This window comes from Drosophila mojavensis, unplaced genomic scaffold (genome assembly GCF_018153725.1).
Source record: "Drosophila mojavensis isolate 15081-1352.22 unplaced genomic scaffold, ASM1815372v1 contig_49, whole genome shotgun sequence".
In the NCBI taxonomy this organism is placed as follows: Eukaryota; Metazoa; Arthropoda; class Insecta; order Diptera; family Drosophilidae; genus Drosophila; species Drosophila mojavensis.
Window position 1 is genome coordinate 4,844,638 of NW_025318872.1, and position 15,534 is coordinate 4,860,171.

At 34.6% G+C, this 15,534-nt stretch overlaps 2 protein-coding genes across 6 annotated transcripts in view; both read right to left on the minus strand.

Moving 5' to 3' along the window:
* Nucleotides 1–1,086: 1,086 nt before the first annotated feature.
* LOC26527296 lies at nucleotides 1,087–3,236 on the minus strand. Its single transcript, XM_015166050.3, has 2 exons — nucleotides 2,575–3,236; nucleotides 1,087–2,364 (listed from the first exon to the last, which is right to left on the minus strand). Exons 1-2 carry the CDS (start codon nucleotides 3,023–3,025, stop codon nucleotides 1,328–1,330), a joined length of 1,488 nt encoding a protein of 495 aa, XP_015021536.1. The 5' UTR covers nucleotides 3,026–3,236; the 3' UTR covers nucleotides 1,087–1,327.
* A 3,864-nt stretch (nucleotides 3,237–7,100) lies between these two features.
* Nucleotides 7,101–15,534, minus strand: part of LOC26528308 (dipeptidyl peptidase 4) — a 32,209-nt gene continuing 23,775 nt past the window's right edge. For all 5 annotated transcript variants that reach the window (XM_044009292.1, XM_044009291.1, XM_044009290.1 and 2 more), the window contains 8 exons: nucleotides 15,343–15,475; nucleotides 15,095–15,283; nucleotides 14,917–15,041; nucleotides 14,464–14,850; nucleotides 8,907–9,092; nucleotides 8,675–8,832; nucleotides 8,404–8,609; nucleotides 7,101–8,344 (listed from right to left, as the gene is read on the minus strand). In XM_044009292.1, the coding sequence (XP_043865227.1) occupies nucleotides 8,201–8,344; nucleotides 8,404–8,609; nucleotides 8,675–8,832; nucleotides 8,907–9,092; nucleotides 14,464–14,850; nucleotides 14,917–15,041; nucleotides 15,095–15,283; nucleotides 15,343–15,475 (1,528 nt within the window). In that variant the 3' untranslated portion in view covers nucleotides 7,101–8,200. The remainder of the gene's footprint in view (nucleotides 8,345–8,403; nucleotides 8,610–8,674; nucleotides 8,833–8,906; nucleotides 9,093–14,463; nucleotides 14,851–14,916; nucleotides 15,042–15,094; nucleotides 15,284–15,342; nucleotides 15,476–15,534) is intronic.

Below are 15,534 nucleotides of genomic sequence, written 5' to 3' on the forward strand. Positions count from 1 at the left end.
AAATCGAAATTGTATAAAATGTATCTAAATATATACATATATATAGAATCCGGTTATAGCGACACTCAAGGGACCGTCGATTTTACGTCGCTATACCCGGAGGACGCTTTAACTAAATTAAAAATTTTTAATCTTACTTGTTGTCTAATATGGTTGTTGAAAAATATCAATATATCGATATATTTTTCAACAAAAATATATTTATACCCGAATATCTTTGTTGCCCAAATATCGAATATTTTTGCAATTCGAACCAAAAATCGTTCACACAATTCTAAATTGCGGTAGGCACACGCCAATGTTCATGTCCCATGCATACACACATACACACACGCGCATGTAAAGGCACATAGGCATACAAATGCTTCTACAAGTGATATCCCATAGTTGTGAGCATCGCATCCCGCGTACACGCAATCAAAGGTATATACATACATGCATACATACATATGTATGTGAGCACGTCACAAAATCGACCAAATGCAAATGCTGGGATTTAAAATTGCTATAGGCAGCAAGAGCTTCGCACACAGGCATACAAATGCTCATAGTACATGTAGCAGACTGTAAGTGTGTGTGTGTGCATGCTCGTCGCGAAAAATTTTCATTATGCGCATCAACGCTTTCATACCCTTCCCACAAATAATAACGAAAACGCATGGCAAACGGCTTGAAGAATACTCTTCACTCAGAAGGGAACACATGGGTTCTTGCTGCGACGAAATTTCCATTTTCGTGAGCTGTTGCTTGTGCTCACATGCATACATACATATAAATATTTGAGAGAGGAGAGAGCATCGAGAGAGAGAGAGAGAGAGCAAGGGAAACATTCAGCGTAGGAGGATCTTTTGTTCAACAGTCGACCATCTCGGCCGAGTGCATGAAGAGATGTAATTTTGTGTTCCCATCAGGGTGACCGCGCCGGGCCAAACGAAAAATACCAATTTGGTCTCAAAAATATACTATAAAATACTATTTAAAATTTTACAAAATACCACTATAAATACCATAACAAATAAATCGTCTGGAAATCCAAATTATATGTAAAAGTAATAACTGACTTATTATATATAGAAAAAATAAGGGTTTCCCATTGCAAAAAATGTTTATTGTTTATTTCATTTTAAAAATTAATAATATTTCAGTCCAACATAAAACTAGAACAATATGCATTCGTATTCAATTCCATATTCCAATATATTTTTAAAGTCTTAAAATTAATTAAATGCTTAAAATTCATTTTGTAACATTTTCTTAAAATAAAATAATAAAGGAACTTCTTTGTTCAGTCTTGCTAGTTTCTCTTAAGATCATTTAATTATATTTACTAGCCTTCTTCGTCAGAGCAGCTTAAATTCAATTTGTTGAAATTTTTACATAACATTTGTTCATTGGGCTTAAAATTATTGCACCCATTTTCGCGCAATGATTGTTTTACATGTAATATATGTGATACATTTATATTTTGAAAGCGGTTTCGATTTTTCGTTTTGATTAAATTAATTTGAGAGAATATGCGTTCACACGACGCATTAGAAACGGGCAAAATTAACATAGATTGAGCAAATTTCGAAATATTCGAATATTTATAGCAATCATTTATATCTTTTAACTGACTCAATTCGTACCAGAATGTATCGCAATTGAGATTTTTAGTCAAAAGCATTTTAACCATGTCGTCAGTTTTCATTGTTCGATACTCATTGTCAATTATTTGTGGATCATTGACAAAATCGGGAAAGCGTTGATACAGCTTGAACAACGATTGACAATTTTGATTATTAAAATCATTTGGATCCAAAAAACTTAACATTTTCAGAAAGTTATCTTGTAATGGCAATCTTTTTTTTAGTTGTGCGCATAACTCGATTAAAAATAACTGGCTACGTTTTAAAAAAGCCAATTTATGTTCTTTGTCCAAGCTATTTGTTGAAAGTTCAGTTGCCACTTTTATTCCGAGACACATGTCTTTTATATGTACAAAATAAAATGTGATTGTTGGCTCTATGGCATTTAAATCTGTATTATTTATATACATCTCCTGCATATAACAAGCTAATACACTTTTGTAAAATTCGGACATAGTTTTATATAAATGATGTACAACAGATCGACTAGACTGGAATATGATATTGAATTTATTCACTAAAGCAAGTATATAATCCAAAAATAAAAGATAAAGTTTAACAGTTGGATTTTTTAAATTAGATAGAATATACTCAGCTGATAAATTGTTATCAACTTCATATTCTTCTTGGAAGAATGCAATGAGGGCATCCCACTGTTCTAGTACGCGTGCCACACAAGAATGAAACGATAGCCAACGTATCTCGTAGTGGTTAAGTATATTGTGTGCAGGAGAATCTAAGAAATTTTGAAACTCTTTAAATTTTCGTCGACGCTTGGAATTTTTTGAAAAGTAGTTATATAGCTCTTTAATGGTTTGCTCTAAGTCTCGAGGCAGTTGCATGCAAGCATAGCTTGAAGCAAGAGCAGACGAATGGCAAACACATTTTACAAAAAAACATGATTTGTTGACGTCTCGTATCTTCGTCATAATGCTATTGCGCTCACCATACATCACATTAGTTGTGTCTGCAGCAAATCCAATCATATTATTGATGTCAAAGCCATTAAGTTTGAGTCCATCGCTGAGTGCTGCAAAAAGGTCGACTGCTTTTTCACCCTCTAAGTCAATGGTGAACAAGAATTTTGTTTGCGCTTCCTTGTCGAAATACATAACAGCACACGCCAAGACCTTTGTACACGAAACATCAGTCGATTCATCAATGATTATGGAGAACACAGGCCTTCCCGCTGCAGAAACGCACCGTTTCATGCTAGAGATCAGTTGCTCCTTCATCACAGGTGCCAGTACATTGTACGTAAGCGAAGCTGTTTTGGTGCGTTTGCAGCAAAACCCTTGCGCAATGGCACTATCGGGAAACGCATGTTTGACCACATCGCTAATATGGTCCATTGCTCTCATAGATATGTTGTGTTCAGCAATCGCTGCAGCAAACATAATTTCTGCCTTTTTGATAGAGGTGGCTAGAGTGTTGTCCGACTCTTAAAAAAACGATTGAATCTGAAAAAAGAATAGTTATTATTATTTACATATAATTTAAAAGCATATGCTCATGTTTTCTATTTATTTGTTTTAAAATTAAGCAAGTCTTAAGCATTAAGCATTCAATTCATTAAGTCTTAAAGTGTGACCAAACCGAAAATACCATATAATACCATAAAATCGATGAAAAATACTACTAAATACCTATATACCATTAAAATACTTTTGAGCAAAATCAGAGCTGATAAAAGTATTAAAAATACCATATTCGGTCACCCTGGTTCCCATATTTTCGTAGCCCGAACCTAAAAGTGAGGAGACGAGCAAATACGAAGTGGTGGCAAAACGCTTTACACTACTTGTTCGGTCTATGTGTTCTGTGGTTAGTGGTTACACGCCAATGTTCATGTCCCATGCATACACACATGCTTATAGGCATACAAATGCTTCTACAAGTGATATCCCATAATTTGTGAGAATCGCGAAGAAATTTCCATTTTTGTGAGCTGCTGCTTGTACTCACATGCATACATACATATTTGAGAGAACAGAGCGCTTACGGACAGATGGGCGTACGTACAATGTTTCCTTCCGCCACATAATTCACATATTTTTCACAAAACCATTATACCTTGATTTCGTATTTTCATTAGGCTCAGCGTATAATAACAGTTGAGAATTTGAGAATTTTCGAATGTGCTACAATGTTTAATGTTAATTTAATGCGAGAATATTTTTTGTTGGATCTACTTAGAACATATATTTTAAACAATTTTTAATTTATGCACTTGAGACGATTGTAGACAAGTTGGAGAAGTAGGACCTCAGATTGCAATTGAGATACACTTATTATTTTATATTTATATTATGTACATATAATATGTACATATAAATTCTTGATCAGGGCGAACAGCTGAGTCGATTTAGTCCTGTATTCCCCGTCCGAACGTATGATCGCCGATCTGTGAAGATATGAGCGCTATAAATTTGAAATTTATTTCTTAGTCCTAAGTATATCACGCGAATATCGAGTTTGTTTCCAAAATTAATAGCTACCTCCGTGTTTTTGTTAACGATTAAACAACTTATCGAAATCATTATCATTATCAATTTTTGGGAGAGTATGCAGTCCTATGCTACATGTATGTGCGTAACTCTTACTGCCTGTGCAAACTATAGAGTCCAAAATTTGCAGAAGAATTAGGATTGTTGCAAAGAATTATCAATGTAGTGAGCTCATGCTTGCTTTTGCGTACATATTGACAGGGAGCGCACTAAATAATTACATATAGTCATACCTATTTCAGAATAGATTGATTTTGCTTTAGCCACCTTTTCAATGCCCGAGCCGAGCAAATACGAATTTCGCTCGTGGGAAAAAATGGCTTTAAATGTACAGTCTGACAGACGGATATACATATATGACTATATTTACTCAGCTCGTCGCTCTAATAAAAACGCATAAATATGTACATATGCACATACATGTATGTATGTACATATACTTCATGGGTCAGCCTGCTGCCTGCTACATACGCACAGGGCTGTATGAGTGCCACAAAAACGTATCCGAATTAAGAATTCGCATATTGAGATGTGTGGCACCGAGGTCAAATTGAAAATGGTATGATTGAATAAGTGCGCTCGTAAATGACTCAGAGGCACACTATTCTATTGAGCGAAAAGTAATTGAATATATGAGTTGCTTCGCCGAGTATATGAGTTGCTGCGCTGTGTACAAAGAAAACAAGTAACAACGTTACAGTCGGGCGTTACCAATTGCAGAGTACTCATTCACATCCCATCAGCAATTTAGAAGTTTGGGTATTGTAGAAAATGCAGCTTTTCCCCGATTTGCCACGCCCCTAGTGGTCGTAGACATCCTCTTTTTGGTCAAGTGTTAGAAAGAGCTAACGGAAACCTAACTGTAAAATTTGGATGCTTACGCTCCAAAAAGGTGAATATTACAAGGTATTTTTTTTTAATATGCCACGCCCCTAAAAAGGCGTAACAATTACTTTTGGGTCATCGATAGAAGAGGTTACCAGAAACTCAACTATCCAAATTTGAAGCTTTTAACTCTTAAACTGTAGGAGATATAAACTTTTGTAGTTTGCCACGCCTCCTGTGGGCGGACATATTGCCGCCATAGATTTTTGGCTTTGGCTGGTCAGCCCGAGAATATATATCAAATGTGAGGTCTCTAGCATCAATAGTGTCAAAAATATAGCAGAATTTAAAAAAAAAAAACAAAAACACTATATCTTCAGGTCCGATTTTCCACGCCGAATAGGCGTAGGTATATCCACCATAGCTTGTTGATCTTGGGTGGCCGTCGCAGATCTATATTCCAAATTTCAGCATTCTAGCTCTTCAACTAATATGATTTCTGGCATATCGGAAAATACTGCAATCGTCGACGAGCTGAGTCATAGGGACGGACAGACGGACAGGGCTATACTGTCCGTCTGTCCGTCCCTATGAACGCCTAGATCTCAGAAGTTATAAGACCTAAAGACTTGAAATTTGGCATGCATACTCGTGTATACCATGCCGCACAAGTTTATCTAATTTTTTCGATTATCTATCCGATATCGTTTTTATCGAGTATAATTGATTTCCTTTTTCCGCAGATGCGTGCTTGTGGATGCATATATATATATATATATATATGCATGTGTGCATAAAACAGCTTCAGAATAATTAGAATATCAGCTTCGAAGGCTCAGGGTATCTCCCAGTCGAGCAGTGTCGACTACAGCACTCTTACTTGTTATTAATGTAATTAGTCATGTATTTAATTGTTTATACCCTGTTAAAAGTATGTAACAGGCAGTAGGCGGCGTGGCAGACCCAATAAAGTATATATTCTTGATCAGTGTGACGAGATGATATAGCTATCTCCATTTTTGATGGGCTTAGGGTATAATAACGATTAGCATTGATAATATCAATTTTTCATGTCGATATTGGTATTGGATGATATTTTAAAGCACTGCATATATTGATTTGGATACCCAATTGAACAGTGATTCCAATGTAACACTCCTAGGGAAAAAAGAGTTCCTTAGTTAAGCCCAGTTGTATGGACACATATATTTAAAGTACCTTTCCATATATACATTTTCGTTCTTTCAGCATGTATATAATTGTGACATTTATATAAGTATCTTTAACTGTAGGTTTGTAGTATTTGTAATATGTTTATTATCAAATTTGAAATCTCTATCGTTAACGGTATGCAAGCCACGCTCAGTGCACGAAGTTAACTTGTTGCCTAATAAATAAACGGGATAAGATATAAACAAACAATTTAAGCTCATGCTGCGTACGTTATACACGTAGATACCTTTAAAATCATTGGAACGGACACTGGTACATTTACTGGTCAACTGGTCTCCTGATTAAGAATATATACGCCTTAGAGTCCACCACGAATCTTTTTATCTGTTAGATAGTGTATCACAATTTCCTAACAGATATTAAATGGGTTATTTTAACACGTTCACCATTGACTCTGCTGTCGGTTTTAAATACCGCTATACATTCTAATGTCTCAATGTATAATGTTAAGGTAATTATTTGTGGCTAGCTTGAAAATACTAATAAATCTTTTTTGTCGTTATGATAACATGGATATCAAGAAGAGTAGACTTGCAGCGATAGTAGTTCTTAAACGATAATACAGATACTGTTCCCTAATCAATTCCTTTTTAAAATGAATCGAAATATATGCCTCATTACGCAGTAGATCATAGGTACTTATTTGCTGATCATGTGTACGAAATTAGTTTTTCTAGTAAGGTAACATAACCTTTCATTAGGATTAGGACACATCTACAATATACCTTACACACATTCTACTTTCAAAAGAAGTTTAAAAAAAAAAAAACATTACTTTAAAAAGTAAAGTCACTTTAAGCAACTCAAAATATTACTAAATAAAAAATTATTTATTTATTTATTTTATTTTTGAATAAAATCAAACAAAACAAATCAAGTTGCAATTCACAGATATACGTCCTAGATGTAAAATTTCTAATCACCATATTTATTTTATAATATAAATTAATTAAGTAACACTTTCGGAAATCCGAATCTTAAATAGTTATAAGTGGCTTGTAAATTATTATACAGTGTAAAAAATATTATTTTGAAACAATTTATATTATTCTATACAATTTTACGATTCTAAATTGTCAGTTTTTGTTTTCTTACTGACACAATATGAAATACATTTATATTTCAACGCAACGAGAACAAAGAACAAAGACAAGTGCCGATAAAGTTAGCCCTAACATAGTATGTATTAAAAAAAAAAAACTTTTACGACTGTGAAAAAATCTTCGAACGTTTTGCCAATTTGCTTTTAATAATAACTTTGAGATAATTGAAATACTTATAGGCAAATCGAGTCGAGTAGCTAGGACATTAGGATCTATACATTGAGGGCAGCAGTATATCTCTTGAAAGGCAGGCAGTTCACATTTTAATAAGCTGATTGCATTTACGATTGTTAAGATACTTCTCATCGTGGATTCCAATATTATGTAAGAAGATATGAAAATATAAATTAAATTAAAATTTAGAACTTTGTAAAACGGCTTAGTCTATGATGTTATTTTTATTTTTTTATACAAAAACAAAAAATTGTTTTCACAACAAAATCGAATTACATAATCTAACAGACCAAATATGTAGATTGCTTATTAATGAGGTTACTGAAAGCAGTATAAATAGTATGTTTTTAAAACCACTGCCACTAGTATATATATATATATATATATGGGAAGGACTAGAAAAGGAAGCATGTAATTAGCTCCAACGAGTACGTGGCTCTTTGGAAGTTATATGCACTTAAGATTTTATAAAATATTTAAGACAAAATTTACAATACATACACAATACAACCATCGATCGAAGGATATTTTGTGTAACTTTAAATTTTGTGGCATAAGTACTATTTCTGTATTAGAATAAAGCAATTTATGAGCCATATTTCGTTTTTTCATTTTCCTTCGTTTGAAAACAACCAATGTATCTAAATATAATGGTATAACAATTCAAATTCTGTGTAATATTATAATATTTAGTCTACTCTATGTACATTTCCAAGGTTCTTTAACACTGCTACTCAGCAGGTACCATATTTTGATCCAAATCCGGCTTAGTATCATCTGGATCCAAGCTCAAGCATTCTGCAAAGTAATGCTCCATTGAAGAGTATACATGCTCTAAGACTCCATTTAGTTCATGACCTTCATCAGCATAAGTCTGTAAATAAAAAAAATAATTTTGTTGTTGGGTAAATTTAAAAGTTTACAAAGCCTTACCTGATATCGATATAATATATTTGCTTCTGTTAATGATTTAGCTAATTGAACACCATGGACGTAGGGTGCTGTAGAGTCTGCTAAGCCGTGAATTAAAAAAAAAGAATTTGATTTAATAAGTCGAGCACGTTGAGTTGCATCAGCTTCTACGTATCCTTTATAGTTTTCCGCAGGTAGACCCAATATGCGTTCAGTAAAGGCAGAATCTAAAATCATTTATATTGATTTATGGATGAACAATATTAATTAGTATTAAATCAGTATTTCTTACTATAATATAACCAATCAGCAATAGGGGAAATCGATATGCCGCACTTAAAGACATCTTGCTGAGTTCCCAAAACCATAGAGGTCACATATCCTCCATAGCCCCAGCCCCAAATACCAACTCTTGTTTCGTCCAAGAAGCTTATGGTATCCAATAGATATCTTAGCATTGAGACAAATTCAAATTTGTTGTTATTGTAAATGACGCCTATATATATTTTTAAAATTATACTCACCTTAAAACAGATATTTGATCTTGAACTTCGACTCCCCCCAAATGACGATATAAAGACTTTTTGCTTTGGCCTTTTGCTCCTCTAACATCCAAGCGCACATAAATAACATCATTTCTTGAGGACATGTATGTTCCCCAATCTATTCTAAACTTTTCAGAAACAGACTCGGAACCCGGCCGGCCATTGCTATAAAATAATAGGAAAATACACGAATTAAGTTCCTTATTTAAAAAAGTATTTTTTATAAAACAAGGTAGAAAACTCTAATCGGGAAATGACCAACTAGGCAAAGCCCAACATCGGTATTGCAACGGCACTTACAGCAAATGTCTACGAGCCCAAAACACCAATAATTCGAAATCAGATTATTGCTTAGGGATTATTTTAAATCTGGGAAGACACTTACGGAGATTAAATTTGTCTAAGTCTGTGCATAGGGTGATAAAAAATAAAAAAAAAAAAAAAAAAAAAAAAAAAAAACAAGTAAGAAGACTCTAGTCGAGATAAGAGATACCCTGAACCCTCTAATCTGATATTCTAATCAGTCTGCACTTCTTTTCGACACACATACATACACCCGCACGTATTAGAACGCGCTCTGCTAACTACGCAGTAAGCAGCGACTGCGCTTGGGCTGCGCTGCAGTGTGGGCAACGTTATAAGAATTAATTTGTTGAATAATTTAATTTCTAGACGTACAATCTTAATGAAACTTTCAGAACATAATCATAATGTTCAAATCTATGTACATACCAAAGCACAAGTCTCTAATACTTGAAATACGCATTTTACAAAGGTGAGGGTGAGGGCGTGGATATAAGGGTGGGGGTAAATTACAACAAAAATCGAAATTATATAAAATACATATAAATCTGTATTTAAAATTTGGAAGCTCTAGCTCAAAAGGTGTTTGAGATATAATAAAATAACTAGCTTTCGATAAGGTTTTTAATCGATAATAAAATATCGGGGGTACTTATTGATATATAGAGAAAAGCTTGATATGCGCGTGATATACACGGATCTAGGAAAAAATTCAAGTCTCTAGCTCTTATATCTTCTGAGATCGACGCGTTCATACGGACGGACGGACGGACGGACAGACAGACGGACAGACGGACTGGGCCAAATCAACTCAGCTCGTCGCCCTGATCAAGAATATATATACTTTGTGAGGTCTGCCACGCCTCCTTCTGCCTGTAACATACTTTTAACAAAACCATTATACCCTGATTTCCCATTTTCAATGGGTTTAGGGTATAAATATTGGATAAGGTTTTTATAAAGTATGTTTTGTTATTACCTATGCATCGTACCCAATAACTTGTCTTACTCGTAGGCCAAGGAAAAACTCTTGCTTACGTTTCGTCAAAAAAAAAAAGAAGCGTTTGAATGAGCTCGGGAAAGGATGTATTTGACTCAAAGGCAACGGGATACCATCATATTCAACAATGAAGCTAAATTTGATGTTTGTGTCGGCGATACGAGAAAACACGTCATTCGCAAGAGGGCAGAAACATATCATAAAGACTGCCTTAAAAAAACAACAAAGTTCCCTGCGAGCACTATGGTATGGCATGTATGTCTACCAAAGGATTAGAAAAAATGCATTTCATTGAAAGGACGTTTAATGTTGAAAAATGTATTAATATGTTACATATTATTGTTGTTATAATATATTATTGTTGCCATCAATACCAAAACTAGCTGATTGCAGTGAATTCACATTTCAGCATGACGGAGTATCATCGCGCACAGCCAAATGAACCTGAAATTGGCTGCAATATAATCAAATGGAGGTTCTAGATTGACCATCAAATAGCCCAGATCTAAGCCCAATTGAAAATATTTGGTGTCTAATGAAAAACCAGCCTCGAAATGACCCACAAAGGAATATTTCTGACTTGAAAATCAAGTTGCACTGTAAAAATTTGTTAAAATTAATGCCAAAACGAGTCGCCAACGGCGACGGTATACAATTCTAATATTAATTAAATTATTGTTTTAAGTATGATAGTAAATCACATTACGCAGCGTACGAATTAATAGTGGTAAATTTTTATACCCTGAACGCATTGAAAATGGGAAATCAGGGTTTCATGGTTTTGTGAAGAGTATGTAACAGGCAGAAGGAATCATCGCAGACCCCATTAAGTATATATATTCTTGATCAGGGAGACGAGCTAAGTCGGTATAACCCTGTCCGTCTGTTCGTCTGTCCGTCCATATGAGCAAGCCGATCTCAGAAGATATAAGAGCTAGAGAGCTGAAATTTGGCATACATACTCGTGTATACCATAGACAATACAAGTTTATCTTATTTTTTTGATAACTCATCCGATAACTTTTTTATCGAGAATGATCGAAAATTCGACTTTCTTTCAGTCTAATTTGAACACTTTATGGTCTAAAATGTTTGAATGTAGGTGTGCACACGCTTGCTACGTATGCTAACCCTTAATTATGACTGATTAAATAAAAATTTGAATCGACAAGTCGATATGCGCGTGCTATTCAAAGACCTACAAATACAAGGGTATACCTCTCATATTGACGCATTCATACATATGGACAGACGGATATGCGGACATGGATATAGAAAAATATACATACAGTCGACTCCCGTTATTTCAAACCTGCGATATTTCGAACCTCTCATTAATTCAAAGTAATCACGAGTCCCTTACAAATTCTCTTTCGAATTATGTTAATATATTTTTATGCCTTCAGTAATTGGAACTAAAAAATCTTTGCTTAGACGCGGCAATTCGTACTCATTTGGTCAAACACTCGAAAACTCAAAGTTCAAGTTGGTGTGTTAGTACGAACTTTGAATTTAAATTTGGGGACTCCTCTGAAACTACGATTACTGTGCGTGGTTGCATGCTATACAGTGGCTCCAACGCCAAATCGGACAAGACTATTTATTTATTTCAATAAGTATTTTCTTTAGCAGTAAGTTAACTTTTTACCGTTTTCACATTTTTTCTCAAATCTAATATGTATTAGCCCCCTAAAACAAAAAAAAAAATTTTTTAATTTCAAATGACAACATTTTTTTTATTTTAAAAAACTAACAACAAGTCCGATTTTGAGCTTCAACGCCAAATCGGACAAAAGAAAACTTTAATAAAAAATAAGAGAAAAACTTAATATTTAATATTTTGTTGCAAAACCTTTGTTTGCGACAACAGCCTGCAAGCGATTGGGAACTGATTTGACCAACTTTTTGCAGATTTCTGGCTCTATGGAGTTCCAAGCTGCAAGTAATCCCATTTTCAATTGGTCCAGATTGTTATACCGGTTTTGGTAAACTTTCCTCGCCAAAATTTCCCACAGATTTTCTATTACGTTTATATCCGGGCTCTGGGCAGGCGTTTGGATCAATTTGGGACAATTATGGATTAGCCAGAGCCTAGCTAGCATTGAAGTGTGCTTGGGGTCGTTGTCTTGATAGAAAGCAAAGTCTTCAAGTATTCCCAATTTCTCCGCACTCTGCTTAACATTTTTTTTCAAAATATCAAGGTAGCCAAATTTATCGAGTATGCCATCAATAAAGTGCAAATGGCCAACTCCCGCACTCGACATACAGCCCCAAACCATGACTGAACCTCCTCCATGCTTAACAGTGCCTATTGTGTTCTTGGGCTCAAACTCAGTATTTGGTTTACGCCACACATACACCTTACCATCGGACCCATGCAAATTAAATTTACTTTCATCAGTAAACAACACCTTTAAATAAGATAATTAGCAAAAAAGAAAGGTATTTAATATGATATACAACCAACTAACATGATTCCAAAAGTCATCCGTTTTTAGCAAGTACTCTTTCGCGAATTTTACCCTAAACGCTTTGTTCTTAGGGCTAATATAAGGCTTTTTTTGGGCAACTCGGCCATGCAAATCATACCGATGCAAAGTATTGCGCACTGTGTTGTCACACACATCCTTTCCAAAGTTTGTTTTTAATGACATCCTTAGTTCCTTTGCGGTTTTAAAGGGATCAACCTTAATATCCCTTATAATCGACCGCTCTTCCCTTGAGTTTAATCGCTTTCTTTTTCCCTCCTGGCTTTTGTTAATCAATCTTCCATCTTCCCGAAACCTTTTTATGATATCATGGACGGTAGATTTGCTTCTTCCGACCAGCTCTGCTATTTCTCTAACAGTTTTGCCATCAAAATGCAGTTTTAATATTATTTGGCGTGCCTCAACACCAGTTTGCTTCCCACGTGGAGCCATTTCGCAAAAATAATTTGTGTTACTGTACGCCTATGAGCTTGAGAACATAACGAAACGCAATAAGCAAAACAAAAACGAAAATCTCCGCCAAATAACGGATCTTTTTCTTGCAGTTTTCTTTTGTCCGATTTGGCGTTGAAGCTCAAAATCGGACTTGTTGTTAGTTTTTTAAAATAAAAAAAATGTTGTCATTTGAAATTAAAAAATTTTTTTTTTGTTTTAGGGGGCTAATACATAATAGATTTGAGAAAAAATGTGAAAACGGTAAAAAGTTAACTTACTGCTAAAGAAAATACTTATTGAAATAAATAAATAGTCTTGTCCGATTTGGCGTTGGAGCCACTGTACATATTAAAATTTTTATGAAATATGAGTCCTAAAAAGTATAAAAGTTTGACGATTGCTGAAAAGAAAAAATTAATTGAACAAGTGAGAAAGCTAAACCCTAAACCCTTCGAGGAACTGATATGTCAATGATTCTTCGCTTTTTTCTGGTTACACAAGAATCACACAGCCATACATACATATGTATGTACATATGTATGTAGGCACGCACGCACAAACACGCATGGCTGCAGTGTGGGCTTACTTTGGGAACTTAACTGTTTAATAACTTTTATGGTGGATGGACTTTCTTCATGAAACTTTTAGATTGTCATTGCATGCATTTTCCAAAGCACAAGTCTCTACTATTTTACATTTGTAGAAGTGGGGGAGAATTTAGGGGTAGGCGTAAATCTAACAAAAATCTAAATGCAATAAAATACATATGAGTCTACATTTAAAGTTTGGAGACTTTAGCTCTAAAGTATGGGAGATATAATTAAATAACCTATTTTCGTTAAGGGTTTTAATCGATAAAAAATAACGGAATGTGCTATCGATATTTGGAGATAAACTTGAAATGCGCGCTATATACAGACAGACAGACGGACAGGGCTAGCTTGTCGCTCTAATTAAGAATATATGTACATATATACTTTGTGTGGTCTGCCACGCCTCCTTCTGCCTGTTACATACATTTCAACAAAAACATTATAGCCTGAAAAAAGCAACAATGTGTTTCAAACCATAAACGATAAAATAATTGGAATATACATTACAAATAAAAACCCTTGAAAATGCGAAGTTTTATTTATTTTCTCTCAAAATTTCGAAACATTTAATATTTCGAACATTCGATAACTCTTAGTATTAGTCCCTTGAATTTCGAAATACCGAGAGTCGACTATTATAAATAAGTGCATAATTGTAAATTTTATGATCTGTAAAGAACAAAGAAATCTTTTCGTAAAAAATAATTGGTACATACACTTCGACAACAACAGGAAACGCTGCATCTCGGAGTTCTTCTCGCCAGCTTGGGGGCAAAAGCAATTGCACTTGCGCACGACTACCATGCGGTAATGGTATTTCAAATGATCTTTGTATTGGTAATGCTAATTTTTGTAATCTTTCTGTGTAAAATGGTCGCGTATCATACAGGATTTTCACAAGGCTGTGCGTCCTCTGAGTATGCACCCCAGATACCGGTAATCCTGGACCTTGACACTCAAGGATATAGAAATCAATTCCATAGTTCGTTGCTAATCCATTTGATGGTGTTATGAAGGCGTCAAAATGGGAACAATTTGTATAATAATATCTACTACTCCATAAAGCTTCGCCTAAATCGCACGTTATGCACTGTGGCTCGCTTCTGGTATTTAAAAATAAATTGCATTCATTACACTAGAATTTAATAAAGTTAATACACTCGGCTTACTTTCTGGTATCATCATGCACGGGATCCTTCACTGAATACAAATGTCTTTGCCCAGGCTTTTTATCTTGAGTAGCAAGATAATACACTATATGATTCGTTGTATCCCAACATAAGATTTTTAAAACCTTTTAAACAAATATAATAATATTATTGATTTCATAGTTCTTTAAGAAAATACCTCATAACGGCCATGGGATATTACAGAAATTCTTTGCTGCGATATTGTTATGTGTTTTATGTGAGTAAAATGATCGTTTCCCGATTCCTGAACGCCAGCTAGCAGTAAAAAACTGTTTCCATCTGGAGCAAATACAGGATGCGGAAAAATATCTAGCCATTCATCTTCGGGTGCGCGCTCAGAATGAATCTTGAAAATTAGTGAGTGCTGGTGAATTATATTTATTGTATTATTAATACTACACCTACTTCTGCACATGACCAATTTGTATCCTTTGAGCACGTTGCTATTATACTATAATTTTGAGAGCGCACCATGTAAACTACAGATACTTGATTATTGCTACCAGATACCCAGCCAGCTGATGTTAAGTAATAATCTCTATGAAAAGTAAATAATTAATAATTCACGCACATTTCGTAGACTTTGGTACAAATATA

Bases quoted from the DNA above. Each gene is read 5' to 3' on its own strand.
- LOC26527296 (XM_015166050.3), bottom strand. From the start codon at position 3,025: ATGTTTGCTGCAGCGATTGCTGAACACAACATATCTATGAGAGCAATG. The intron at 2,365-2,574 runs GTGAGCGCAATA...AAAATTTCTTAG, and splicing joins CACAACTAATGTGATGTATG to ATTCTCCTGCACACAATATA.